General features: G+C 53.2%; 1 protein-coding gene across 1 annotated transcript in view; it reads right to left on the bottom strand.

The window, feature by feature from the left end:
- Window positions 1–24,324, bottom strand: part of SLC22A8 (solute carrier family 22 member 8) — a 29,376-nt gene extending 5,052 nt beyond the window's left edge. The window contains exons 1-4 of the mRNA XM_075547547.1: window positions 23,992–24,324; window positions 2,939–3,042; window positions 1,990–2,144; window positions 1,125–1,293 (exon numbers count right to left, since the gene is read on the bottom strand). Coding sequence (XP_075403662.1) covers window positions 1,125–1,293; window positions 1,990–2,144; window positions 2,939–3,042; window positions 23,992–24,324 — 761 coding nt within the window. The remainder of the gene's footprint in view (window positions 1–1,124; window positions 1,294–1,989; window positions 2,145–2,938; window positions 3,043–23,991) is intronic.
- Window positions 24,325–25,469: the final 1,145 nt, after the last annotated feature.

Below are 25,469 nucleotides of genomic sequence, written 5' to 3'. Positions count from 1 at the left end.
GCCGCAGCCTTGACAACCCCATGGAGCAGTCCCACGCTACACACGTGGGGACACCGTCAGTGGACGTTGACTCGATGGCCGTCTTCTCTTCTCATTTCCAAGCCGAGGTCTCGCTCCAGCTCGGCTCCTGTCTGTGGCGTCACGGCCACGTGTTTGACCTCTCAGAGCCTTGGTGTCCCCGTCTGTACAATGGGGATCAGGGGCCCTCCATCCAGAAATGTCGGGAAGCTTTGAGACCAGGTGGGCACAGTGCATTCTCAATGAAGGCTGCAGCGCAGACGTCATTTCTTTCGCTGAGTTGGTCCACGCTTTCCTGTCTAACTACACTTTCGACTTGTCTTCTGCCCTCCATGTGTCTGCGGTTGTGGTATTTGGAGGATGGAATTCACCTTGTACTTCAAATGAGCTCTCCACCCTGCTCGGGCTGCTCAGGGACTTCTTTCTACCTTGAATTTAGAAGTCTTCAACTTCTGAGAATCCTTCCTTTCAAGAGCTTTCAGATTTACCCCCTGGCTGCCGCTGCCTTTAGATTCTTTCTTTCCTTTAAACTCCCTGCCAGCAAGTGGGTTTGCTAACTCAGAGTGACCCAATGAGACAGGCGAGAGCTTCCCTGGTGAGTTTGGAAGGCTGGAGCTCCTTACAGAGAAGAAAGCCTCATCTTTCTTCCCTGGAGCGGTTGGTGGTTTTGAACTGCTGACCTTGCAGCTAGCAGCCCAAGGTGTAACCACAACGCCCCCAGGGCTCCCTTTAGTTTCTTGTCCCTGCCTCTCCTCTTGCACTATCTGGTCTGCCCTTCGGGACCGTTGCTTCACAGATGGAACCTTGGCCAGGTCTCTCCCCACCCAAGGGGCCTCCTGGCTTTCCTTCTCCATCCTGCCCACCTCACTGGACTTTCCTTCTTAGGCTGCAGGCAGCCCCTCAGCTCTCCCTGGACAGCTTCTGCCACCTCTTGCCTGCCTTTACTTCTGCGGATCCTCCTCCCAGGAATGCCTTTTCCTGATGCTGGGCCAGAGGGGCCTAGGGACAGACAGGTAGCCAACCTGCTCGTCCCTAGTGGACCAAAGGAAGCAGGTCTCTCCGTGTGTGTGTGTGTGTGTGTCTGTGTGTGTGTGTGTGTCACATACCACGATGACAGGAAGACAATGAAGAAGGGGACGGACACAGTTAACTGTAGCCAGCGCCATTGATGGATAATGTAGGCCAGGCCTGGCAGAATGAACTGGCCAAAGGTGTAGAAGTAGCCAATGGTTGTCGACTGGATGGCCCGTACCCGGGTGGGCACCCACTCGACACCTGTAGAGAGAGAGGAGCCCGGGGACCAAATGAGAGTCCTATGGACCCCAGGCCTTTCCCGCTTGTCTCCCAGTGGCTACTCGACTGCATGTCCATCCAGCCCATTTTACAGATGCTCTCACTGAGGCTCAACGAGGCAGGATGCCAACCTAGCTCTGCCCGACTCCCAAGCCCGCGTGCTGGACCACAGTGGCAAGTGACTTCCATGGTGGCCTGCTGTCTTCATCTGTAAACTGAGGACTACAGTGTCACTCAGATATATGTGTGGAAGGAGACCATGCTGGGGGAGTGGCAGGCAGGCACACAGCAGAGCCTCCACATGGACTGTGGCTATGAACATGCTTAGAAGGTCTCGGGGTGGCACAGAGACTCCCGGAGAGATTGGTGCTTTGACCCCATGAGGGTGTATGTTGCAAGCAGGGCCCGGGGATCATAGCCTTGAAGGCAATGCTCTACACACATGGGGTCACCATGTGCCGGGCTCCACCCGACGGCTGTGCACAAAAAGGCACACGCTTGTCGCTCTGTTCAGAGGAGACCTCCGCGGGGCTGCTGAGAGGCACAGCACCTTGATGAAGGGCTCAGGAGCTCTCTCTCTCTCTCTCTCTCTCTCTCTCTCTCTCTCTCTCTCTCTCCTCTTTCAGCTCCCGGCTGGTGGTCCTCAAACTCTACGTCTACCCTCTACACGCCGCTCACACAGGATCACCGTGCTCAGGGTAATGCCCGAGATGCTACAGCCAGCCAGGAAGCGGAAGACCACGTAGGCCAGGAGGGTGGGGCTGAAGGCCGCGCAGCAGCCGCTGGCCCCCAGCAGCAGGTAGCTACAGGACAGGATCATCTTCCGGCCAAACCTGCAACGCAAAGGAGAGGTGGGACTGTGTCAGACCCGGAGCCCGGCCAAGGCAAGTGACTCTGCAGGTTCCTGTGTGAAGGGCCTAGACGACAGCCCCCCCCCCCTCCCCGCCGAAGGGTCTGGGGGCAGGTAGTTCCAGTCCCTTGCTTGATTGCTTCCTCCCCTACAGAGCCTTCCTGGTAATTGCTATTTTTCAACAAGTTTGTAATTAGAGGTTTGAGTTAATGGTTGATCTCTCCACCTCTATGCCCAGCTCAGCAGCCCGAGCAGGGGTCAGAAAGAGTGCCATCTGTAGACAGCCTGCCCGTACCACCTGGCCCCTCCACCACCACCACGCCATGCCAGGAAGCCCTGGATTTCCCCTAGGGGCACCATAGAAAACCTCACTGCCACCGAGTCGATGCCAGTGACCATATAGGACAGGGTCGAACTGCCCCAGTGGGTTTCTAAGAATGGACATTCTTGATGGGCGTAGCAAGCCCTGTCATTATCCCGAGGACCAGCTGGTGGTTTCAAACTGCTGACCTTGTGGATCATAGCTTGAAGAGTAACCACTACGTCACCAGGGCTCCCCTCCTCCCACCCCCACCCCCGCTCCTGGGTCTAGGGAGGCTGAAGACTCAAGTGGTAAAGGCCTTGGGGAAGAGAGAGAAGGTGGCAACCAGAGAGCTCACAGAACTTGCCCAGGGCCACCCAGAGAAGACTTTCAGGCACCCCTGAGGAAGCAGAGTGGCACTCAGTTGTCTCCCTGGGTGGTGTCCCCCCTCCCCACGTAAGACCTCACCGTCTCACCTGTCAGACAGGTTTCCCAGCACGATCCCGCCAATCAGTATGCCCGCCATGAAGGCCGACTGGGCCAATTCTTTCAGTTTGTAGGAGTCGCACACCAGGTCCCACTGCGGGAGAGAAAGGCGGGGCCAACGCACTCAGTCCAGACCAGCCTCCCCACCCTGTGCCCCTCTGGGCTCACTCACTTTCCCAGCACTCGCCCTTGGCATCCCTGAACCTGGTCCCCTACCTCCCAAGGGCCATTCTCTCTTCAGCTTGGTTGGGGTCCTTGTGTCTCCCCGTGACTCCGTGGGTTGTAGACCCTTGGTCGTGTGACGGTCTCTCAAATGAGTATGACCTTCTATGCCTTAGAATACTCTACTACACACTCACTGCCATTGAGCTCATGCGGACTCAGAGCGAGCCTCTAGGACCGGGTAGAATTGCCCCTATGGGTTTCCAAGTCTGAGCCTCTTTGTGGGCATAGAAAAACCTCACCTTTCTCTGCTAAAGTCAGACTGTCCCTGTCCTCAGCCTCCCTCCTCAACATAACCAGGCTTGCCTGTGTCCCTTCAGTTCCCTTCATGTCCCCTTTCCTCCCCTTGTGTGGGCCGGGCTGAATCCTCCAACGGCATCTTGGGACATGACTCTGTTGTTGGGAGACCTCCTCCCAAGGGACCCCCGGGCGGTACAAATGGTTGGAGCTCAAGCACGACCCTAAACGTTGGTAGTCTGAACCCACCCAGAGGAGTCAGGAGGGAAACATCTGGTGGTCTGCTTCTGTTAAGATTACAGCAACTGGCGACATATGCACAGATATGCTTGAGACACTGGACGCACGGAACGTGATAAGAGCTGTAAGAGCCCCCAATAAAATGATTAAAAATAAATTACAGCAACTCCATACCAGTCACTGATGTCAAAGATGAAGAAACTGATAAACGGCACCAACTTCTGAAGTCTGAAACGGGTCAAACATGCACTCAGGATGCATTGCTCATGACTGGTGATTGGAATGTGAGTGTGGGAGATGAAGACGAAGGATCGGTAGGTGGCGAATTAGCCTTGGTGACAGAAATTCTGCTGGAGATTTCAGGACAGAACTTCTCAAGGCGAATGAGTAGCCATCGAATGTAATTTTTCCACAATGTAAACGGCAACTCTGCGTGTGGACTTCGTCAGAGAGAGCACACAGGGATCAGAGAGACTGCATGTGTTAATTTGGGTGGGCTAGAGAAACAAATCCAGGGACACCCGCATGTGAATAAGAAAGAGCTTTATATATTAGTGCACTTGAATACTGAGGAAACACCCCAGCCCCGATCAAGTCCATAAGCCCAATATGAGCACCTATGTCTGATGCCAGTCTATACATTTCTCTTCATGTGACACACACAATGACGCCGAACGCAGGAAGCTCACAGGCCAGTGGTTGAAAAGTCTTGTGGATCCAGTGGTGGTGGAAGCATCTCAGTGCTGGCGTGGGTCTCCTCCAGCTGCCAGGGCTCTGGCTGCATCAGCATAGCTCCATCAGGCTCCTTTTCAGTAATGTCTCACAGGGAGCGAGCCTGTGTCCTGCCTCCAGCTAGTAGCTAACTCCTTAGCGCCTCCAAATGAGGTCATCAAGGTGCGACTTGATGGATAGGCTGAACTCCACTCCTTCACTTCTCTCTCTCTCTCTCTGTAGTCATTTTATTAGGGGCACATACAACTCTTATCACAATCACTCCTTCACTCTTTTTTTTAAAAAATTTTTTTTTTCACTCCTTCACTCTTAAGTCTCAAATTGACGACAGATTATGTAATCTACCACAGGCCACATGGCTGAGAGGCTGAGGACCAGAGAGAGACTTGGCTGCTGGTTGAGGGGAGGCACTGATGTGGACTAAAGACTATATCCTTAATGTTTTATGAAGTAGCAACGAAAATAATTTTATGGTTCGCAACATGAAGAACTGTATTAAAGGGTCCTGGCATTAGGAAGACTGTGAACCACTGATCTACAGATTCCACAGGAGCACAATGAAGTATTCTGGAATTCCCATTCTTCTCAAGACGGTTCATAGATGTTATATATTGCTAGGTATCGATCACGTTTGCATCATCAAGAAAACACAAGTCAATATCTTTCTGATATTTTCTGATTTGAGCCAAGACCCATCTGACATCAGCAATGATATTCCTTGTTCCAACGCCTCTTCTGAACCTGCCTGGACCTCTGTCAACTCCTTGGCAATGTGCCGCTGCAACCGGTGCTGGATGATCTTCAACAAAACCTTGCTTTGCATGTGACGTCAGTGATACTATTCTTTAATGTGAACATCGGTTGGGTCCCCTGTCTTTGGAATGGATACAAATGTGGATACAGTTAGTTGGCCAAGAGGCTGTCTCCCAAATCTCTTCCAGTGCTTCCTCAGCTTGTGGAAACATTCAATTAGTATTCCATTAATTCCGGCACCTTGTTTTTGGCTAATGGCTTCAAAGCAACTTGGACTTCTTTCTTCAGGGCCATTGGCTCTTGATCAGATGTGACCTCTCGAAGTGGTTGAATGTCAACTAGTTCTTTTTGGTGCCGTGATTCGGTGTATTCTCTCCCCCCCCCCATCTTCTTTTGTTGCTTCCTACATTAGTCAATGCTTTGCTCAATATTAAAATCTTTTAATATTGCACTTGAAGGCTTGAATTTTTTCTTGAATTCTTTCAGTTTAAGATATGCTGAGCTTGACAGCCCACCCGCCTCACCCCAGAAAAATGCACCATAGAGGGTAGCACTGAAGCTACAGCTCAGGGAGGGGTGCACGTCTGATCAGAGCACACAGGAGCAGACAAATAGGGAAGGAGAGAGAGTGGAACACATCCTGGCCCACCAAGCCCCGAGGATGGTATTCCTGTTCAGAGCAGGCAATGCACAGAGAGGACCATAGGGTTGGCCCTACCATGAGACAAGATGTCCCTCTCTGACCCATAGCGCTACGGGAGACAACACTGGGACACAGTGTGGGAATTGAGCCTCATCTGACCCCACCACACTAGGGCAAAATGCTAAGGATGTGCAACACAGCGGCAAGGGGAACAAAGCGATGAAGTGCTCAGGGAATAAAAAAAATAGACTTTGGGGTCAGGGCATGACACCCATCAGACTAAACCAGAAAACACTTACAGGTTAATAAGCAGACCTGGATCTATTTATAGGCTTCCCCCCCCCTTGTTGCTGTTTTCTTTTGATTTTGTGCTTATTATTGTTTTATTTTCATGTCTATCTAGATAAGACAGGCGAGATAAACAATCCAGAGGAGAAAGCAACAGGACTGATAGTTCTGGGGAGACCACGGGAGTGGGGTAAGCAGGGGGGAATGGAAAAGGGGTGCCAATAAACTCATGGACAAGGGAACAACAAGTGATCTAAAATCGATGGCATAGGATGCCTGGTAGAGCCTGATCATGGGCGATGTAGCCAAGAGGAATTACTGAAACCCGGATGAAGGTTGAACATGATAGTGGGACAAGAGGAAAGTAAAGGGAAATAGAGAAAAGGAGTAGGAGGCAAAGGCCATTTATAGAGGTCTAAATACAGGCATGTAGATATATAAATATACTTATGTATAACTTATATATAGGGAAATAGATCTATAAACATATATTTATATGTTGTGTTAAGGTAGCAGACAGATATTGGGTCTCCACTCAAGACATTGGGCCTCTACTCAAGTCCTCCCTCAAAGCAAGAACACTTTGTTCTAATAACCCAGCATTCTGTGATGCTCACCTTCCCAACAGGACTGGTGATGACAAAATGGTTGCATAAGCAAATGTGGTGAAGAAAACTGGTGATGCCTGGCTATCAAAAGATATATAGCATCTGGGGGTTTATAGGCTTGAGGATAAACCAAGTGACCATCTAGCTCAGAAGCAACAAAGTACACATGGAAGAAGCATACCAGCCTGTGTGATCATGAGGTGTGTCCATGGGATCAGGTATCAGGCATCAAAGACCAAGAATAAAAAATTGATTGAGGAGGAGGGCAGAGTGGAGACCCAAAGCCCCTCTGTAGACAGTTGGACATCCCTTTACAGAAAGGTCACAAGGAAGAGATGATCCAGTTAGGGTGCAGTACAGCATCAATGGAACATACAATTTTCCTCTAGTTTTTTAATGCTTCCCCCCCTCCTCCCCACCATCCCCTCACTATCATGACTCCAATTCTACCTTACAAATCCGGCTAGACCAGAGCATGTACAGTGGTACAGATAAGAGCTAGAAACACAGGGAATCCAGGACAGATGAACCCCTTGGGACCAATAATGAGAGCAGAGATCAGAAGGGGAAGGGGAGGGTGAGGGGAGAAGGGGGAACCGATCACAGTGATTGCCATATAACCCCCTCCCAGGGGGACAAACAGCAGAAAAGTGGGTGAAGGGAGACAGTTGTTGGTGTAAGACATGAAAAATTAATCATTTATAAACTATCAAGGGTTCATGAGGGAGGGAGGGGGAAAATGAGCTGATACCGATAGGTGGAAGGATAGGGGGTTGTTCCTCTCCATGCCTATGGGCCCCCACAGGAGGTTGGAAGCCAATGCAGGCTAAGGGGCATGAGCCAATTCAGGCCCTTGAGCCAGGTGGGATTAATTCAGCCAATGGGGTCAACCAGTCCCTTAGACCACATCACCGGAACCTGGAGATTACTCCCCTCTTTTTCTGGCTGCTCCTCAGCCTTCTGCTCTGCTGTGCCGCTCTCTCTGTCTCCTCTCTCTCTCTGGCCTCAGGCCACCATGTGTGGGTGTGCAATTCCATGAAGGTGCCTGTGTTCAGTTAACTGTAAAGTCTGAAACTTCTTCTCCTTTATAAAAATCCACTGGGATCACAAAGCAGGCTTCGGCGTGAATTTCTTTCTCATGTGAAGCCAAGAACCCAGGTACTTCCCACCTGAGAAATCTAACAATACCAAGGACTTAAGTAGAAAGAAAATGTTTTGAAATGATGATGGCAACATATGTACAATTGTGCTTGACACAATGGATGTGTATATGGATTGTGTTAAGAACTGTAAGACCCCCCAATAAAATAATTTTAAAAACAAAGAAAAAGATTTGCCGAGCTTGTTCTTCCACTTTGATTTTCTAGGTCTTTGCATATTTCATGATAATATTTTGCTTTGTCTTCTCAAGCTGCCCTTTGAAACGTATGTTCAGCCCTCTGGTCTCATTATTGCTTCTTTGTGCTTTGCCACTCTTAAATTAAGAGGAAGTTTCAGAGTTTCTTCTGACATCCACTTGATGGTTTCTTTATTTCTGGTCTTTTTAATGACTTTTCACTTCCTTCACGATTGATGTTCTTGATGTCTTCCCACAGCTCATCAAGTCTTCTGTCATTAGTGTTGAATGAAGCTGATCTGTGTTTGAAATGCTCTCAAAATTCAGGGCGGGGTAGGCACAGGGTTGTATTTTCTTCAGCATCGACTTGAACTTCCATCTCAGCAATTGACGGTCTTGCCACAGTCGGCACTGGCCTCATTTTAGCCGCTGCTATTGGGCTTCTCTGTAGGGTCTCTTCCAATAGGTAGAGGAAATCACGTGGTTGGCTTTCCTGATGAGCTCCTGTACGGTCTGTGAGCCCGTCGTGGTGGCTGTTGCAATGGAGTTTTGAGGACAGGCAGAGCTTCCTAAGATCCTGAGCACCGAGTTTCTCTCTTGCCTTCAGCACTCACTGGCTTCCTCTTATCTTTTGGAGGAAGCTAAAGCTGTGTTATCAGAGATTTATAAGGCCCGGCACTCTCTGGCCATTGTTTACCTGTCTGGCCTGCTCATAGACTAATCCCCAGCCAGCGCCCTTTGCTCAGGCCAACCTGAATGACTTGGGTAATGAGGTGGAGGATTTGATTCACGAGAAAGTCCTCACAAGAATGTGTGGAAGGCAAAACTGGGGGAGAGAACGACGCAGTGCAGGCAGCTCTTTCCAGTTCCCTCTGCTTGACGTGAGAGCGGATGGGGCTGGATGGAGACTCTGGGGCAGAGGTCCTCAAACTTTTTAAACAGGGGGCCAGTTCACTGTCCCTCAGACTCGTTGGAGGGCTGGACTATAGTTAAAAAAAACCCAACAACTATGAACAAATTCCTATGCACACTGCACATATCTTATTTTGAAGTAAAAAACAAAATGGGGCAAAAACACCCGGCGGCCTGGACAAATATCCTTGACGGGCCGCATGTGGCCCGCGGGCCGTAGTTTGAGGACCCCTGCTCTAGGGCCTGCAGTGGTTTCCGAGGGGCCCATCTGGGCCAGCAAGCCTGGTGGCCCCTTCTGGCTGGGATGGGAGCCTGCTTGGTATATGTAGGTAGCAGAGGAGGAGACCTGGGGGAGGAGGGGAGGGAGGACTCTGGAGGAATATGCTAGTGGCCGTCTAGAGGAGACTCCCAGCACTTAGTGACATGCCATTGGAAGCCCTCCATAAGACCATGTAAGGACCTCATGTCCATCTAAATCCAATCGTCTTCCACGCCCCATGAACACCAAGCTCACTGACCCCGAGTCCATGCCGACTCATAGCGACCCTCTAGGACAGGGTAGAACCGCCCTAGGAATTTCGAGACTGTAACTGTTCACGGGAGTAGAAAGCTCTGTCCTTATCCCTCGGAAAGGCTGGGGGTTTGGAACATTGAACTTGGTGGATGGCAGCCCCCCTTGACACCTCCACAGCACCAGGGCTCCACAGTCATAGTGTTTTCCCCAGGCGAGCCTGCGGCGGGTGGGGTCACATAGTTCTTGGTAACGGCATGGGCCTGGAAGAGCTGTAAGGTACTTCCACCACATTCCTTTCAGAAGGAATCCCTGGCCCAAAGCTACGTGTTTTCTCTTTTTCTGTTGGCTGGAATGGGGACCACCAGTGCACCCCTGGATGCTACATGCTGCAGAAGGCAGATCTTTAGGACAGATGTCCATCTGGGCCCCCCAAGGTCCCCCTAGAGTAGCGCCTCCCCCCAGCCTTGGAGCTGTTAGGTGAGATCGCCTATATTCTCTAAGGCTCTGCCCTCGTCTTCAATATCTGACAGTGATTTGATGTGACATCCAAGTCCATCAGTGGCTAATTTATCTGAAGTCTCCGTGAACTTGGCGAACGGCCCCTTTCTTGGTCGTGGTCTGTTCTCCGTCTGGAAGCTCTGCTGAAACCTTTTCACTCTGGGTGGGTGGTTCTGTCGGTATTTTCAAGACCGGAGATATGGCTTCCAACATCAGAGCCACACACAAGCCCATCACACCACAGTCAACCGACAGACAAGCTGGAGCCGGCGACGAGTCAGAACCCACTCGATGTCACCTAGCTAGGAGTTGGAATCGACTCGGGCATCCAACGACAATAACGCCGCAGTCTTCAAGCCACTCTATGATCGTTGGTTCTTCTGTTATCTCATCCTGTCCTATCCCAATGCATCCCATAAGAAGCTACAAATGGAAACTGGATTACTATCCCGATCTCTGTGGATGCTTGGTGCCTTAAGGAGCTGGAGTTGATTTGGATCTTGAGAGGGTTAATAACACACCAAGTTCGATTGCTTAAGGCTGCTTCCTGGCTCCACCATGTGAAACTGGATCCAGTGGGTTTGGGTTTATATCGTGGGATTTAGGATCAAGTCGGTTTGGGGGTAAGTGTCACAAACCAGTTTCTACCTGATGACTGAACTATTTACCAGACTCTTATCCCTGGAATGTACTCGGAGTCAGCTTTAGAACAAGGTCACCTGGTCTTATGCTGTATTGTGGTTGCTGGGTGCCGTTGAGTTGGTTCCGACTCATGGTGACTCTATGTCCAACCACGCAACACTGTTGCTATGTGTGGGCCCATCCTTTCGGCCTCTGCATCCATCCATCTCCTCGAGGATCTTCTTCTTTGTCTGCTGCCCTTTTACTTCACCGAGCGTCAAGTCCTTTTCCAGGAACTGGTCTCTCCCGACGCATGCCCAGAGCATGTGGGACAAAGTCTCACCCTCCTTGCTTCTAAGGAGCAGTCTGGCTTCCTTCTTCCAAGAAAGAATTTTTTTTCTTTTTTAGGCAGTCCATGATACTTTCCATATTCTTTGCCAGCTCCATACGTAATTCAAAAGCACCGATGCTTCTCTCGCTGGTCTTCCTTGTTCAATGTCCAACTTCCACATGGCTATGAGGTGATAGAAAATCCCATGGCTGGGTCAGGCTCCTCTTAGTCCTCAGAGTAACATCCTTTGCTCTCAACACTCGAAAGAGGTCTTGTGCAGCAGATTTATCCAGATTTTGTTGTTGTTATAGGTTTGTTGGTTTTTAAAAACCATTTTATTGGGGGCGCATACAACTCTTACCACAATCCACACGTACATCCATTGTGTCAAGCACATGTGTACATTTGTTGCCATCATCATTCTCAAAACATTTTCTTTCTACTTGAGCCCTTGGCATTAGCTCCTCATTTTTCCTCCTCCCTCCCTCGCCCTCCCTCCTTCACAAACCCTTGATAATTTAGAAATTATTATTATTTTTTCATGTCTTACACTGACTGATGTCTCCCTTTACCCACTTTTTTTGTTGTCTGTTTCCCAGGGAAGGGGTTATATGTAGATCATTGTGATCACTCCCCCTTTCTCCCCCACCTTCCCCTTACCCTTCTGGTATCTCTACTCTCATTATTGCTCCCAAGAAGTTTATCTGTCCTGGATTCCTGGTGTTTCCAGCTCTTATCTGTACCACTGTACCTGCTCTGGTCTAGCTGGATTTGTGAGGTAGAATTGGGGTCATGAGAGTCGGGGGAGGGGAAGCATTAAAGAACTAGAGGAGAGTTGTGTGTTTCATGGGTGTTGTACTGCACCCTGACTGGCTCATCTCTTCCTTGTGACCCTTCTGTAATGGGATGTCCAACTGTCTACAGATGGGCTTTGAGTCCCCATTCTGCCCTCCCCATCATTCAATTTTTTGTTCTTGTTCTTTGATGCCTGATACCTGATCCCATAGGTATCACACAGGCTGGTGTGCTTCTTCCATGTGGACTTTGTTGCTTCTCAGTTAGATGGACACTTGCTTATCTTCAAGCCTTTAAGATCCCAGACACTATATCTTTTGATAGCCGGGCACCATCAGTTTTCTTCACCACATTTGCTTATGCACCCTTTTGTCTTCAGCAATAGTGTCGAAAGGTGAGCATCATGTTGTTGTTGTTTTTAAACAGAGCTGAATAAAGCTTGTAATTGTGTAAGCTTTGGAATAAGCCAACATCTATCGTAAAATTTAGCATTTGGGCCTAATGTTATCACCTCACAGTCCTCTGGCACTCGGTGCCTCCCCAGGACACAAGAACCTGCGGGAAGAACCCCCTTGGCCAGCCTCTGGGCCAGCTGTGCTCTTGCTGTGTGGCTGGAGGGCCTGTGTTCCTCAGTTTGCCCTCACTGACTGAAATCACACCCCAGGCATCTCAGCAAGCTCAGCCAGAGATGAAGGAAGAGTCAGGGGATACTGCGAAGCAGAGGAAGGAGCCGGGAGAGGCCACAGGGAGAGCTGGCTTCCAGCACCTTCTTGCATTGAAACTTTCTCTCACTGGGCCCTCGTTTTCTCATCGCTCAAGGGGGAGCCCCCCCATCCTAGTCATGAGCACCTGGGACAGCTTACAGGGGAGCCGGGCCCGAGACGCCCCGTCCTGGAAGACTACCAGGTCCCTTCCCAGGGCCTGATCCGATGCCTTGTCCTCTCACCCGTAGGCTCTTACTGACCTACTTGGAACTGTTTGGTCCCATGGTGACCTTCAAGTTCATTTCCCTAACTGCTTCTACCCAGTGTCTGCCTGGCACTGGTTGACCATGAAGCGACTGGAGATCCGTCCACAGCGATGGCTCCATCACCTGCTTCAATGCCTCCCCTACCGCAGCTCCTAGCACCTTCCCCTTCCTTCCACTGTCAGTACGCCAGCAGCACCCATGGGTACCGCAGCTTGTTCACGCAGCCCACACGGTCCTCTCTCGGGTAGCTGACCCTCCTGACTTCCCAATCCAGGCCTTCCCCATGACGGGCAAGCACTTCTCCTATGGCAGCCACCATGCTGGCTTCTTCTCCCAAGCATCTGGTTGGGCCTGTTCACCTCCCTCTTTCTGCTCTTCAGCTTCACCTATGACCTGCACATCATCCTCAGCCTCAAGACCATGGACCGCTTCGACGGCCACAAAGGGCCTTGCCACCGCCCTGACTCAGACAGTATGACCTCTCTGCACTGCAGGGGGCTGAGTGAGGGACAGATGGTGCCCTGTACTAGAGGGCGGCCCACCACCCTCCTATTTCCCATGCATGAAGTGGCGTTGCCCGCGCCCCCCTCAACCCCTTGTCCCACCTCTCTTCCCTGGGGTTGCTCCCATGGCTACCGAAGAGATGTACATCCTCTGCATAGCTCCTAGGCCACTCTCCCAGGCTTGGCAGCCACTGTGTCTATCCAGCTAATGAAAAGGTCTTTCTTTTTGTCGCTGCCTCTTTACTTGACCAAGCAGGATGTCCTTCTCCAGGGACTGGTCTCTGCTGACAACATGTCCAAACTATGTAAGACAGAGTCTCCCCATTCTTGCTTGTCAGGAACATTCTGACTTGTGCTTCTTCCGAGACAGATTTGTCTGTTCTTTCGGCAGCCCGTGGTTCTTTCCCTAGACATCACCAGCACCGTAATTCACAAACCTTGCTTCTTCTCTGGTCTTCCTTATTCACTGTCCAACTTTCACCGGCATATGAAGCGATTGAGAACACCACGGCGTGGATCAGGCGCACCTTTGTCCTTAAAGTCACATCCTTGCCTTTGACACTTTAAAGAGGTCCCGAAAAGATGGCAGCTGAGAAAACCCGGCGGGGCAATTCTACTCCGTCACCCGGGGCTCTGGGAGTCCCATGTCCTCTGGGCGGCCTTTCACAATAGTTATAGAATCAGTGATGCACCTCGATGAATTCCTAGGGCCCCACATGGCCTACCAACTACACGGAAAGGCTTTGAAATGAACACCACTACATGAACACAAATCAGACTCTTAACACCCTAAAGCAGCGGTCCTCTACCCTCCTCACGCCATGACCCCTTCATGCAGTTCCTCGTTTGGTAGTGACCCACCCCCCCAACTATAAAATTATTTTCCTTGCTACTTCATCACTATAATTTTGCTACTGTTATGAACCAGGGGATCGCTGGGAAAGGGTCGTTTGACCCTCAAAGGGGTCGCGACCCACAGGTTGAGAACCACTGCCTTAAAGGATCATCTAGTCTTAGGCTGTAGGTTTTCTTAACGTGCGAAGCAGGAGGGAGCTAGAAAAAGTCCCTGGGACAATCCCATGGTCTGTCATTCCATCTTTCCACGAACTGTCTGCCCGTAATGTGTCCTCCAGGAGGCGAGGGGAGGAGGCTGGGGAATGGAATTCTTGCTCAGGAAGCATGCCCCGATTCTCTTGAGCTAGATTTCGTTCTCTCTCCCCAAAGTTCTAGGATGTCTTTAAAGACCGCTCCCATTCTCCCTACACCGAGTGCCTGCATCGCCACCCTCCTCTCTGATTCCCAGTCTCTTTTGCATCTCAGCTGTCTAGCCAGTTGGTACTTCAAACAGAGCAGAGTCTCCAGGTCGGAGCCCCGCTGGCCAATGTAGACTCATGGACAGACCAGCATGGCCACACCTTCCTCCCCAGCCCTGTGAGCTTCGTTGACCAGGAAACCTCGTGGAGCCTCTTGGAATGGAGATGAATCCGAGGTTGGTTAATATTTCACCTTAAGTGACTTCCTCTTTTGAGCCTCAAAACCTGATTTTACCAGCCCCCAGGAGGCAATCTTTTGGGGGCCATCGTGTGTTTCGTGTCTGATCATGAAAACACGACACTTCCTCCTTCGCCCTGATGCGTGGTTATGGATTCATCCTCTTATCGTCCGGAGACACTGCCCATCCTGACATAAACGTCCCCTGCGGGGGCAAGGCAGTCTTTCACAGAACCATTCGGAGTTTATCTCTCACCTAAACACTGGCCCATCTCGAACCTCTGAAGCACTGCTGTTCTTTCTGCGGAATGTTCTCTCAAGTCCGTGAGGATTTATCAAGTGCATGCTCTGCGTCCGATACCGAGATAGGCACTGGAAGGACCATCGTGAGCAAAACAGACTAAGAGCCACACCCGCGTGATCGTACCTTCTTAGGAGAGAAACGTATGCTAAGCAAAATGAATCGTATGCCTGATGGAACCTTTGTGACAGAGAAAATACGTCGGGTCCAGGGATAAAGGCTGCTGTGTGAAATCAGGGTGTCAAGGAAGAACTCATTGAGTCGACGACATGGGAACAAAGCCCAGGGCTCAAACAGAACAACCCGTGTGAGGTGAGTGCAGCACCGGGGGGTGGATGCTCTGCTGCGCACAGGGTCACTGTGGGTCAGAGCCAACTTGATAGCACCTAAGCACCACCACAATCGCACCACAACCACAGCCACAGGACCGCGCCGACCTGCTTCTGCGCATTTTTGGAGATTGTAAATCTTCCTCGAAGCAGGCATTCTGGTCTTTCTCCCGTGGGACAGATGATAGGTTCAAACCAACCATCTTCTGGCTGGAAGCCCACCTATACCATCAGGGCTCCTTCGTCTTAGTATCAAACCACCCCCAAGACCATACTTTCCAGGTCCCCAGAGATGCTTTCCCTGGGGGTCTGGCACAAACAGGGAGTCAGTAAAGGTTCGCAAAGTGGATGGCAGACTCCCAGCCTGAGCAAGGTGCCTCTCGACCCTCTATCTCTGCCCAGCATCCTGCTCTTATTTCCAAGAGGGCACAGACCACACAGCACTCTGGCTGCTAATTTACTTGCTTGTTTCTCCCTTCGCCAGTGACCTCTGAGACCACTTTTTTGACCTTTTAACCCTAGTAGGTAGCCAAGCCATTTCTATACACTAACTGTAAATGTTTGCTCAACAAGTAAGTAGTGAGTGGACAGGGTTAGGTTATTCTGCAAGTATTGTTTGCTCCAGAGAGAGAAAGGTAAGATTTGTAGCTGACCCTGAAAACCCCAAAAACCGCTCAAGGTCAGCAGTTTGAAACCACCGGCCGCTCTGTGGGAGAAAGAGGAGACTTGGCCCTCCTGTAGAAAGCCCAGAAACTCCACAGGGGTAGTTCCACCCTGTCCGATGGCATCGCTAGGGGTAAGAAATGAACTCAGTGCCAGTGAGTGAGGACAGAGCATCCCCAAGGCTGTACATCTTTATGGCAGCAGCCTGTCCCATCTTCCTCCCATGGAATGGTGCCTTTTGGTTCATAGCCAAGAGCTCAACCATGATGCTCGCATGGTTAAGCTCTTGCCTACTGACGGGCGATTGGTTAGGCACATGGTTCGCTGACTGGCTGTTGGCTTAGTCAGATAGTTAGCCACTCTGCTTCTTGGCACCTCTATCTTGGCTGATCCCATCCACATGCAGCTCCATACAGAGTTTATGCTCCTAGTATCCTAGTTCTTGGCCTCCTTGCTCCTTACTGGGACTATTCACTGGCTCAGGGAAGGGTGGTGCCCTGACTGCAGGTCTTTCTGCAAAGGCTGAGGCAGCAGGAAGGGGGTAGGGGGCAGTGAGAAGGGCTACTATGCTCAGGAGGTAGCTTTTCTGGAATACCCCAAGCCAGACCCATTTCTCTAGCCACTCAGAGGGATGATGGGCGCTTAACCACGGTGCCACCGGGCCTTCTACTTGATGAAGTTCAACCCCAAACCAAAGCAAATTCCCAATGGGGAGAGCCAAGGTGGAGCCTGGATGACTTGTCTATTAGGAGGTCCCAACGGTGGGGGAAGGACTGGCTCAGGAGCAGCAGCAGCAGCAGGATCCGAGGCCAGGAGGGCAAGGTAGAAGGTGAACCATGAATGGTCAGAAAGAGCCATTCATGATGAGCACCATGGTCAAGACCATTGTGGGCATCTGGGCGCTGACTCTGGCACTGGACCCCAAACAAGGACAAGGACAAGGGCAAGGACACAGCCTCCCAAGGCTCAACCTCGGGAGCCTTATCGACCTAGATTACATGCCGCGGAACAACTATAGTCCCCATGCACGCTGGGAGCCTTGATGGGCTCTGGCACTGATTCCGAGAGGGCCATCCAGGTCTCTCGGGGAGTCTCTACCTCGGCCACTGAGAAGCTGTGTATTCCTGGGTCAGTTACCTAACTTCCCTGTGGCCCAGTCTTCCCATCGGTCGTATGAGGGTGATAAGTAACACTAGCACCCATTTCCCAGGATTGTTAAGTGTCAACAAGGCCTGGAAAGCACCCAGCACCACACCTGACAAAGTGTCGACCCTCGCCAAGTTGTGCTTGCTGCCACCTGTTTTCATAAGTGGCGTGCTTATAGCAACCAGTGACGATGTCATAGAAAAGCATGGGTTGTGGGGCAAGGACCCTCTGCTGCGCCTGCAAAAACTTGACCTCGTCGCCGTGGCTGCGAAGGTCACCTTCTGGATGTATTCATTCCTCTGTCGCGGCAGGACCATAGGAAGACCATACGGCGATCCAGGATGGCAGCCTGCAGTCTGGATTACAGCCCAACATCCTCACAACTGGACTGATAGGTAACATCGTGAAAAGTGGAGAAAAGGTTGAAGTCTTTCGGCTCGCTTGGATCCACCATCAGGCCTTATGGAAGGCGTGGTTAAGAGATCCAAAGACATGTTGCATTAGGCAGATCTGCTGCATAAGGACCCCTTACAAGTACTGAAAAGCAAGGATGTTCCTCGGAGGACTAAGCAGCCCCGGACCCAAGTCATCATATTTCCCGTCGCTGCAAACGCATGTGAAAGTTGGACATTGGCTAAGGAGGACCAAAGAAGAACCGATGCATTTGGATTGTGGGGCTGGTGGAGAATATTGTAAATACCTACAAGGCTAAAGGACAGGCAAGTCTGTCTGGGAAGACGCACGGCCAGAGGCAAGGATGGCGAGACTTCGTCTCATGTACTTTGGACCTGTTGTCAGGGGAGCCCGGTCCCTGGCGAAGGACATCATGCTTGGTAAAGCAGAGGCACAGCCAAAGAGAGGAAGGCCCCTCGACGAGATGGATTGGCACGGCGGCTGCCACCATGGACTCGGGTAGAGTCGAGGGACAGTTATGAGGCCGGTGCAGGACCGGGCGGTGCTTGCTCTGTTGCGCACGGGGTCAGAACCGACTCGGGGACACTTCGCAACAACGGGGGGACCATCGTGCCTGACTCACAAGGGGCAAGAGAGAATGAGTGGGACACTCAGCCAATGCTCACCAAGTGAGCCCCGGCTCCTGGGGAGCCCACAGGATGGCCCCGGCCTCTCCTATGCCCACGTGCACGGCCTTCCTAGGCCAGCGCTGTCCCAGGGAGTCAGGCGGGGCCAGAGATAGGAGTAGGGAGAGAACTCCCCTCCTAGGGGCTCTCTAGTCCTCTCCAGGTGTCAGATCAGAGGCTGGCATCAGGGCATGGTGGTGGGCTGCCCAGGGCAGGGTAGAAGGTGGGTATGTCCAAACAGAAATCGAGAGCTGAGGACCAGAAGATGGACAAATGGCCTGAGAGCTGGGCAGCTTGTGGAAACAGGGATGGCAGCAAGCGAAGGACAGAAGGGGTGGGGGTGGCCTGAGACCCAACAGGGGAACCTGCCCAGGGCAGAGAATTCTCCAGGGAGGACGCACTGGGCAGGCTCTCAGTTTCTCCAAGGAGCCATGTCGGGGCAGGGAGAGCAAGGCCCAGTGCCAGGGCCCTGCGAGGGGAGGGCTTGGTCCCCGGGGGCCTAGTGTGGGGCTTTACCTTCCCTAGGCCCAGGTGGGCACCCATGGGGCTGGGGCTGATCATGTGAAACTGTGGGCCACGTCTCTTCTCCAGGGAACCCGGGGCTCTGCAGGCTTTTCAAAAGAGGCCTTTTGTTTCCTTCCAATGTCCCAGCAAGGTTGAAAAATTCCAACTTGTCTCTGCCAACTGGAGAGAAAGGAATTTGTGGTCAGCCCTGCCAGGAGAGCTTCGGGGATCAGAGGAAGAAGGAAACGACCTTTCCTAGCCCCCGGCCCTCCCCTGGGCTGACTGGGCTCGCTCACCACACACTGCACACCCCCCAGAAAGTTCCTTGTTATCGTGCGCTGCAGAGCCAGAGAGGATAGACCACACGCCGGGCCAGGGCTGGGGGTTGAGTCCAGGCCGGTGCTGTTTCTGGGTGGCCGAGGTGGAGGCCACGCGGTGAGGCAGTGAGGCCACGCTCTGTGACCTGTGGGAGCTGGAAGAGCCGTGCCGATCCCCATCACCCCTGCCTCTGTGGTTCTCAGCATATCTCTAGCAACAGAAGCAGCAGCAGCTCACTTTAACTGAGTGATTTGTTGGTGCCAGACCAGGGGCCAAGCACTCACCTTCAGTCCTCATGCTTGCTCGCTATCCCATTTTACAGAAGAGGGAACTGGGGCTTCCAAGAGGCCTAACCTCTCTGTCCCATGGCAGAGTCAGGTGGCGAACTCTGGTGGTCCACCCTGGTCCAAGGTCCCATCTTGCTGGTCTGGGAGGAGGCCCATCGCTTCTGCCGACCAGGATCTTCTGGACCCACCTCATGGCTGAGTGTCCCCCCCCCCCCCACCTGCCCCAATTCCTTTGGACATGTCTTTGGAGATTAGTTTGGATGTATTATCAGGGAAGGCCAGTCCTTCCCTGGAGAAGGACACGGTGTTTGTTATTGCAGTAGATCTCGAATGAGATGGAGCGACCCAGAGACTGCGACAATGGGTGTAAATATAGCAACCATTGTGAGGACATCGCAGAACGGGGCGGCGTTTCCTCTCGTTCTGCACAAGGTCCTGATGAGTCAGAGGGGACCTGACAGCATCCACCCACAACAACCCCAGAGCCAGCTCCTCCGGTGCCGGGCTTCCACAACAAAGGCCCAGTCGCCGCTCTGCACTACCACTGGGACCCAGATCCCGCCTCATCTCATCCCCGCAGACGGACGGAGCACAGACCTGCCTGGGTCTGGGCCCCCCCCCCCCCAAAAAAAAAGCAGAGGGCTGCCTTGCTGGCCAGGCAGAAACCCTGCCACTGGGCTGTCACAGCTAAGAGCTCTTGGGAGTCAGAGCCGCAGTGGAAGGGTGCTGGGGGCGGATTCACATGGATTCGCAGCCGGACCAGGAGGTTGGGCAGCACAGATGTGAATGGACACTTCACTGGGTACAGGCTCTGCCAGTTCTGTTCTTAGTTGAGCTCTGTGGAGGTCAAGGAGGCCTATCCTGGGAAAGAAGTGGTTTCCCAGAAGTCAGCAATGCCTGTGTCCCTCCGGCTAGGCTCTGGGGGCGGATGTCCTTCATTTCCTACCTTCATCTCGCATGGGGTTCCTACTCTGCACCTGACCTGGGGCTGCAGAGATGGGTATTAGATGCACTGGGCTTGCCCTGGAGTGGCTACGGCCTGGAGGAGGCAGCTCTGTGACCAGGCCAGCCCACCCAGGACCCTCCTCAGAGAGATGGAGGGCACTGTGGAGGAGGGGTGCTTGGATTCCACCCTGGATGAAATGGGCCTCAGGCCAGCGACTGGTCCCTTCGTTTCGTCTTCTGTAAAAAGGGAATGAGGAAGGCGCTGGCCTGTAAAATGAGGCTCCTAATACCTGTAGCGAGGCTGTTACTTTGACTAAGGTGCGCCTGAACCTCGCCGTGGTATTTCTCATGGCCTCCGATGCAGGTGACAGTTGGACATGGGCTAAGGTAGACCGAAGAAGAATCGATGCAGTTTGAATCGTGGTGCTAGAGAAGAATATTAAAAATACCATGGGCGGCCCAAAGGACAAACTGATGTCTTGGAAGAAGTATGGCCAGAGTGTGCTTTAGAGGCAAAACTCAGCGGTGAGACAGCACCTTGCATACTTTGGACACGTTGTCGGGAGAGAGTAAAGTGGAGCGGTGGCGGGAGAGAGGAAGGCTCACTATGAGGTGGACTGTCACAGCACTGGGCTCAACCATGTCTCCTGCAGTGGGGCACAGGGTTGCTATGGATCGGAACCAACCCCACGGCGCGTACCAACAACCTCTGGCTTGCACAACCTGGCAGTGGGGTGGCTTGCAGGAGCCCTGGTGTTACACAGTGGGCTACTAACCACAAGGCAGTTCCGCCAGTTGTTCCAAGGTCGAAGGACGAGCTGAAGTCTCAGAAGTCCATTCTTCCTGGCCCCCAGTCCCACATCCATCAGTCGCCAAGTCCCTTAGCCTCTGCACCCCTAACCTGTCTGGCATCAGTTCTGACGACATTCCTTGCATCTGCCATCCCTGTCCTGGATCCCAGGGACCACTGGCCAAGTGGCCTCCCCGCTGCTGGCTTCACGACCTAACACACACCCTCCCCACCCGCTGCCATCCCAGTGAGGATCCTTGGCATGGGACTGGAAGGTGCCGCGCCCAGCCTCATTCAATGGCTTCCGCCGCCCTCAGGACGGAGGCCAACCTTCCCCTTCATGTCATGGAACCTCCAGCCCAGGCCGCTCCTGCCTCTCGCAGCACCCCCACCCCCTCACACACAGCGTTTTGGTCTCTTTAAGCTCCCGAGACTTTGAATTTGACTCTGAACAGGCACCTCCCTTTCCTGGTTGGGGTGGTGGTGGTTGTAAGGGGGGGGGTGGCTTGCCCACCCCGCCCTCTCTAGGGCTCTCCGAGGTTATAAACTGCACACCCGCCCCCCCCCCCCGGCTCACTACACACGATTCTCATTTGTGCTGCCTGCACCATTCCCACCTCCGCCGCCTCTGTACCAGGCACTGTTCTAGGCTCTGGGTATAGAACCAACTCGTGCCAATCCTGGCTCCTGGGTGCTCGCACACCCCGCCCAAGTGCCAGAGGGGAGTCGCCAGGGGACAGGCAGGGCTAGGTGGTCTTTGACTCTCTGCCCTCAGGGCAACCCACCTACCCCTTCGTTTCCAGCCAGCAGTGACCCTGCGTGTTTTGGAGGAGACTTGCGCTCCGTGGGGTTCTCATGGATGTGACCATTCGGAAGTAGATGGCCAGGCCTTTCTTTGGAGGCACTTGAACCACTGGCCTTTTGGCTAGTAGCTGCGGGCTTAACCGTTGGCACCATGTGGCGACCGACTCCGTCAGATACGATCAGAACCAAATCCAAACCACTGCCATTGAGTCGATGGTGACTCACAGTGGCCAGATAGGGAGACGTAGGCAGCCAACACTCTACCTACCGGGCCTTCATTTTGCCTTTGGTGGTGTCAGTAAGCGTCGGGTGGAGACTAGGGGCGTTTCAGATACTGTGCTGTTTGCTGGGATAATATGGCAAAGCGACAGGGAGAAGGTGTCATCTAAGCCACAAGAGAGTCCCCAAGTGGAATGACTGGGGGCATGTCCCTGGAGTCAGGCACCTGACTTCAAATCCTGAATCTGCAACCTGCTAGCTGAGTGATCTTGGGCACACCCCCTCACCTCTCTGTGCTCCAGCTTCCCCATCTGAAAAGGGGATCCAACCGTGCGTCCGTAGTTGTACAGATCAGAGGCGGGCGCTTCGTAAGTGTTTCGTATATAAACGAAGTTTTGCTAAATGCCTGAGTAATAGCCAGCCTCTAGACCGGGGGTTGGCAACCTTTGGCTTTTGAGCCAAATACAATGGGAAAACACGAAAGGGTATTATTTATCCAGAGATTTCATTTGTTCATAAAATATGTGTGGCTCTCGAATAATGATGAAATTGTGGGGGACAGGATTGGCTCTTCCATCTCAAAAGCCAAGCCCTGATCTAGGCTCAGATCAGAGGAGCCCCTTAAAGACGAGCCCGCCTTGGAGACCCCAAGGAGCAGTTCTACTCTGTCCCACAGGGCTCTGATAGCCCTGGGTTCAAATCCCGCATCTGCAGTGAGCTAAGCCGTGGTCATCCCGAGAATCCCGGGGCTCAGTCTGCTCGTCTGTTAATGGGACACAATCGTACACCCCTTGCTGATTCCAGGAACCCACACATGTCACGGGCACAGCACTGGACAGGCCCCTGTCAGGTTCCTGCTGATGAAGCCGACACAGGATACTCCGGTGGGAGCAGCCAGCCGCTTCCTCCATGAAGCCTCCCTGAGTTGCCTCCTTTCCAGCTCCCGGGAACTGTGTCCTCCCTGGGCAGCCTGTGGACCTGAGCTTGGCAATGCCAGCTCTGAGACCGATCAGCCACGTGGCACTTGGCAGCTCCTTTGCTTCTTTGGGTCTTAGGGTGTGTGTGTGTGTGTGTGTGTGTTCTTGATCTGTAAAAGGAGACACAGCCTCCTTCAACAGACAGGAGAGCGGTGGGGACCCACGGAGACAGGGTCAACAAGGGATTACAGTGTCCTTGGCCCCGAGCTGCTGCCCATCATTCCCATGTCCTCCTGCTCCTCCTCCTCCTTACTTCACTGGCTCACCAGCTTCCCGAGGAGTCCAGTTTAACTCTGTACTCCCCAGAGGGAGCAGGCAAGAAAAGAGGTGGATGACCCAACGATGCAGTGAATGAATGCGTGGGAGGGGTGAACCCGGGAGTGGGCCCGGGGCTGGATGAGTCATTTTCTAGGTCTGGCCCGGAGTGTCTCAACGCCCTGCCTCACCCGGTGCCTCTGCCACACACACACTCCTGGGCTGCCCCCTGTTCCCCGCTGCCTGGTCAACCCTGATGTTTCAACGGTGGAAGCTTAGCTCCAGGCCCATTGCAGCAAGAGCTTCCTCCCATGGTCACACCCTCCCACCGTCTGCCATGTCCGGTCCCTGGGGTCAGGCACCGTCTAAGATCACAGCAGAGAGCACCCCTTGGAAGCTGTCATTCTACCGTTCGTTCTGGGGACCTGCCGTGACTTGGTGCCACCCCTCGCTGGACCGGAGAGGCCATGTGAGCTGGGATGTGTTGTGCCCCCAGCTCTGAGGCTGTCACAGCACGACTCACCCCAGCTGCTGGCTAAATGAAACGCTTCGACTCAGAGTGAAGAAACCCAGGCGTGGCGTTGTTTGTTTGCACGTCTCCTCCCCACCTCCCCGGCCCTGCCGGGATGCTGACCCCCCATCCTAGGAAGATGAGGCCCCACCTGAATGCGGGGGAGCTTGCCTGCCAAAAGCAAAGGGGGTAGCATGGCAGGAGGAGGTGGCCTGACGTACCTCTGACACGATGGAGTCCCTGCTGCTGATGTAGACCCAGCCATCCAGGCACGGCTCCGTGGCCTCCTGGGTGCCATTGGGGAGGCTGGCGTTGGGCAGGCGTACAAAGCGGAGGCAGCGCTCAGACTTCCCATCGGGGCCCGTGGGGAGGACCCAGGGCCCTGCAGAGGCGTTGGGGGGTGGGCGGCAGTGGTGGGCAGGGGTGGTGGCCGTGAAGATCTGCAGCAGCATGTGGTTGGCCATGCCCAGGACTGGGAGGCCGAGCAAGAGTAGGTGGAGGAACTGGAAGGGGCCATAGCCTCCTGTGCGGTCCAGGAGGTCCGAGAAGGTCATGGTGCTGGGCCAGAGGTGCCGGAGCTGCGGGCAGGGTGCCAGGCGGGGGAGAGGTGAGAGGTCTGTGTGTGCATGGGCGTCACAGGTGGCCGAGGGAGCCTGGGTGCGGATGCACAAGGGCATGTGGGGGGGCAGTGTGTGGGGATGGGGGTGCTCCGGGTCTGTGCCCACAGGCTTTCGAGTGGTTAGAGGTGGGGTGGCACCTCGGGGCATGGACACAGGTCTATCTGCGTCCATAGGGCGTCTACAAACCAGACAGAAATCAGACCCCACTCCTCTGCTGTCGAGCCCGTGCCAACGCCTGGTGACCCCAGGCCTTACAGAGCAGCACTGCTCCCTCCGAGAGGTTTCCTTGGCTGCAGTCCTTATGTATGGGGGCCGATTGCCAGGTTTTTCTTGCACGGCACTGCTGGGGGCGGGGGTTGAACAGCTAACCTTCAGGCTAGTCATAGAGTGCAAGTGGTAAGGGACTGATGTTTAGGTTGGAATGTAAGGACACAGTTGAGGGAGCTTGTGTGTACGCACGTGCATGTGTGTGTGTCCTTATGGGTGTAAGGATGTGTGTGCTCAGCCGGGCTGCTCACACACACTACATGTATGATCAACACACACAGGGAACAAGCTACCCCAGCCTGAACATTGACTGTACAGATGGGACGGCAGAGGTGGGCAGAGAGGTCCCCTCATTGGGTCCTAGGCAGACACACAGGATCCTCAGAGTTAAGGGACCAGGGGCATGCACAGAGGCTGTAGGGTCTGTAAGAAATGTTTCCCCAAGCCCGGCTTCTCCTGGCTTTCCGCTGTTCCTGGGGTGGGGCCCACCAGACAGGGGTCACTGAAGGGACTCCAGCATGCCCTCAGAAGCCAGGGATGGTTTGTCATCAGGGCCTGACATGGAGGGGGGCTTCCAGAGGGGTCCTAGGGACCTGGGCTTGGGGCCTCTTATCCTCCTACCTGGCTGGGCTGGGCTCCGGCGGGGGCTGTTGGGCACTGGGGTAGAAGCCCCGGCTCTGTCTCTGTCCGGCAGCTGTTGTCCTGGGGCCGCTGGGCTCCAACAAGCTGTGTTTGTGCCTCCCCCAGGGGGGCTTATATAAGGCGTAAGCTGTTCCCCAGGCTAATGTTTGACTTTTTTCCCAGGATTAATG

The sequence above is a fragment of the Tenrec ecaudatus genome, chromosome 4 (genome assembly GCF_050624435.1).
Source record: "Tenrec ecaudatus isolate mTenEca1 chromosome 4, mTenEca1.hap1, whole genome shotgun sequence".
Taxonomy (NCBI): Eukaryota; Metazoa; Chordata; class Mammalia; order Afrosoricida; family Tenrecidae; genus Tenrec; species Tenrec ecaudatus.
Note: the sequence above shows the minus strand (reverse complement) of the source record. Positions and strands in the feature narration are given on the sequence as shown.